The sequence below is a fragment of the Phaethon lepturus genome, unplaced genomic scaffold, assembly GCF_000687285.1.
Source record: "Phaethon lepturus isolate BGI_N335 unplaced genomic scaffold, ASM68728v1 scaffold17673, whole genome shotgun sequence".
NCBI classification, from domain to species: Eukaryota; Metazoa; Chordata; class Aves; order Phaethontiformes; family Phaethontidae; genus Phaethon; species Phaethon lepturus.
In genome coordinates, this window is record NW_010531362.1 from 16821 (window position 1) to 20398 (window position 3578).

General features: G+C 38.5%; 1 protein-coding gene across 1 annotated transcript in view; it reads left to right on the forward strand.

Annotated features, from left to right (window-relative positions):
• CPAMD8 (C3 and PZP-like, alpha-2-macroglobulin domain containing 8) overlaps positions 1 to 3578 on the forward strand; it is a 55112-nt gene that overhangs the window by 16810 nt on the left and 34724 nt on the right. The window contains exons 18-19 of the mRNA XM_010284537.1: positions 427 to 569; positions 1572 to 1634. Of these exons, the coding sequence (XP_010282839.1) occupies positions 427 to 569; positions 1572 to 1634 (206 nt within the window). The remainder of the gene's footprint in view (positions 1 to 426; positions 570 to 1571; positions 1635 to 3578) is intronic.

The following is a 3578-nucleotide window of genomic DNA, read 5'->3' on the forward strand; positions in this document are numbered from 1 at the left end:
TCGGTGATGTCTGATGTGAGAGCTGCCTGCTAACTGCAGCAGAACACACTGGAAACTTTTAGGAAGGGTAAAAAGCTGTAATGTAATATTCTAGGGGAAAAATATGTGTAATAATTTTTCACCTGTAGCTGCCTGGCAGTTACACATGCCCAGTAATGTTAGATACTGGTTTAAATGTGTTTTCCAAGCAAACAAGAGCTTTCTTGTAAAAGCTCTGCCTATAAAGTGCCTACATATTTTCGCATTAACAGTAATTTTTAGGTTAAAGTTCTAAAAAATCCTCAAGTTTCAATTGACATTTACCCCATAAATGTTGGAATAGGGTTTGGGGGTTCTATTCAGAAAAGTTTTTATTGGTACATGTTTAATTCTCTTTTTGTTGTTGTTGCTGGTTTTTGTTTTGTGGTCCTCATTTTTATTGTCTAGGAAACTGGCTTGGTTGTAATGACTGATATAGTCAGCTTAAACCACAGACAGAATGGAGGCATGTACACGGATGAGGCTGTCCCAGCTTTTCAGCCGCATACTGGGACATTGGTGGCTACAATGCATTCTAAAATAGCACCAAGGTAACATTTTTGTTGTAATGCATATTGTCTGATACTCTTAGCTATTTATTTTTTATCCTATATTCTCGGCTGATTTCCACCTCCATGCGCATAGGAAATTGCTTGGTTTAGACAAGGTGGTAGTGAGGAAACACCATTCCATTGTCTTGATAGACCTAGCAAAAATTATAACTGAGCCTACTTTAAATTAATTCTGGAAAAATGCAAAGTAAAATTCCTCAAAAGGATCATTTGCAACTCTTTGCATATCTCATTTTTTTGTGAATTAGTTGCTGCCCTTGTTTTGCAGAGTTGCTCATTGCTCATTATTTTGACCATTCAGCTATTGGTCAAAATAAATAAAATGAGGGACTGCAGGAAGAAAAAGTTGTGAAGTACTATCACTAATGCTGCAAGCTGAGGATGTGCCTTCCCTTTGTATTCTGAACCACTTGGTGGCCTCTCTTAGCAGAGTAAGTTTTGGAGGTTAGTTAAGAAAAAAATAGTGAAGCATCACAGGTGTAGCAAAATGGAACAAATTATGGAAGTATTAGAGATCAAGACAATTCCAAGAGAAGAAAAAAAAGGGAATATAACGTAGTGATTGCCGTAACTGCTATTAGTAAGGCCCTGTCGTCATATCATGGGAAGTCACATGCTCTGTATTCTCCCTTTGATTTTGTTTGGTGAAGCAATTTGGATCATAAAATGGTTCTGAGGTTTTTTTTAGATTATATTTTTATGCTAGTTCTTAAGATTATCTTGTTTATACTTTTTTTTTTTTAGATTCTTCTTTATGTCTCCAGGCTGTTTGATGTGTGTGTGCACAGTGGGATCATTTGGAAAGACTATGTAATTTGTGTTCTGAATGATACACCCATTCACTTTTTAATGATTCTGTGCTAGCTAGTTTTGGTTGGTCATGTGAGCTGCATTCAAGTGATAACACTGATTTGTCAGTTACTGTTAAAACCATCTTATTAAAAGAATTCATTGCCAAAGACTTGTTTCTTGTTCTAGCAGAGCAGAGAAGAGAAAAAGAACCTTCTTTCCTGAAACATGGATTTGGCACTGCCTCAATGTCAGGTATTAACAGGGAATTCCCTTAATTATATCCAGAGGGTTGTATCCTCTTCAGCTGCAGAAAACAAAGCTATTTAAAACCTCCTGGAGTTACGTCGGCATTCTCTGATATTTTGTTGTTGTTTTTGCTTTTCTTCATTACTGCTTTAATCAGTAATCTTTGTCTATAACATTTCATCTGATCTTGAAGTGTATTCACTTACTTCAGGTTGAACCTGTTGGTTGTGACTACATTGCAACCCATGTATAATTCACTGTGGTGTCACAAACAGAGGAGTATCTTCAGGGAAGAAAAGGAGCAGTGGTTTGGTTAAACACATTTCTAGGTTTTACTCACTTATGGAAAGGGTGTATCAACAAGCTACTGAAGAGCAAGTGAGGATATAGGTTTGCAGTGATTAGCTACTGTGAGGAACTACCTGTTGCATAAACTTGCCTCATGATAAATAAAAGTCAGACTGTTCTTGCAATAAAAAGGGCCTGTAAGATATAAAGTGATGATGCACGTCTAGCTCCGTGCTAATATCTTCATAGAAACCTGAATTCGATGTACCACTTACGGAAGCAAAGGGTAATGGGAACTCTTGCTAGAGTTCACAGTCGAGAGGCAAGACCAGCCCCTCAGAAGTGCCAGTTTCCCTTTATCATGGGGAATGAGTTGGGTCTGGATTTGTGTTTGGACCCTGGGATAATCCAGAAATGTCAACTTCAGTGAGTGCTAGTGTTTTTATTCCTTCCCACCCCTATTCCAGCATCAGTTGCTGCGTATGCTTTAGTGGGAAAATGATCCCAGGGTAATATGTGTGAGGAGATGGAGGCAGAACAGCTTCTGTAAATGCTGGGATGGCCTAACCATGCACTGGTGAGTATGCTATGCTGATCGCTTTTTAAATTGCCCAGAGCCCTTCTTTCTCTTTCTTCTGATGCAAGAACATCTCCCCCAAACCTTAATTTACTGCCCAATCAATCATGGTTTCCACCTGGTACAGCTGGAACTAAAGAAATTAATAAACAGATAACTAATCTCTCCCAGAAACAGCACATCTAAGATAATTTGAAGCAATTATTAAAAGGCTTCTCTAGGTTTGCAAGTAAACTTAATTCTCAATAAATGATTATAAATTAAATTTGACAGGAACTTGCAGCAAGTGTATTCAAATCTGTTCAATTGAGCATGAAATATGCTTTGTAGAAATACACAAAGAATTCCAGAAGTGCCCATTTGGGCCTCAGCAAGCTGGGGCAGTTAATTATAAGTGGGAGAGTGTGGAATAAAAAGTTGCAGATTGCATTTTCTCCACTTCATTTCATAGAAACAACTGAGTTGAGCATTCCTTGATTTCCACTCTCTTGAACAGGAAGATATTTTTTTTTCCCTATCATTTGTAATTATAATATACAATCCTCAAAAAAGAAACAAAAGCCTAATGTCAACTTCCCAAACCAATTCTAAAAATTCCTAGAGCCTGGACGGAGGGTCTAATGGCTGGAAATGTGTGTGTACTTTGGCCCCCCGCCCAGAAGAGTAAGTGCCCTCATGTGTGAAAATAATGTTAATGCTGGTTATGGGCTGAAATCCCAGTGGAAAGAACATCAGCTGCAACAAATTGTCTGGTTAAGCAGACTGGAATACTGCCAGTTCTGGAGCTAGGACACCCTTCTGCTTACTCTTCAGAGCTCAAGTTTATTGCAGGTACCAGCTACTTAAATCCAGTTAGGATGAAGACCTAAATATTAAGGAACTAGTGTGCTTAAAAGAAGTTAAAATGACTTGATGCTGTGGTGCTGTCAAGCCAAGTGCATTTCCCAGGCTTCGCACTCTGTAGTTTGAGTGGGGGAACCATATTCCTTGGCCAGAGTGCTTGGAAACTGAACCCAGCATGCCTATTCAAAGGCATAGTGATCAATAGGGTTTTTTATCAAACTATTTGGTTTAATCCTTTCCCT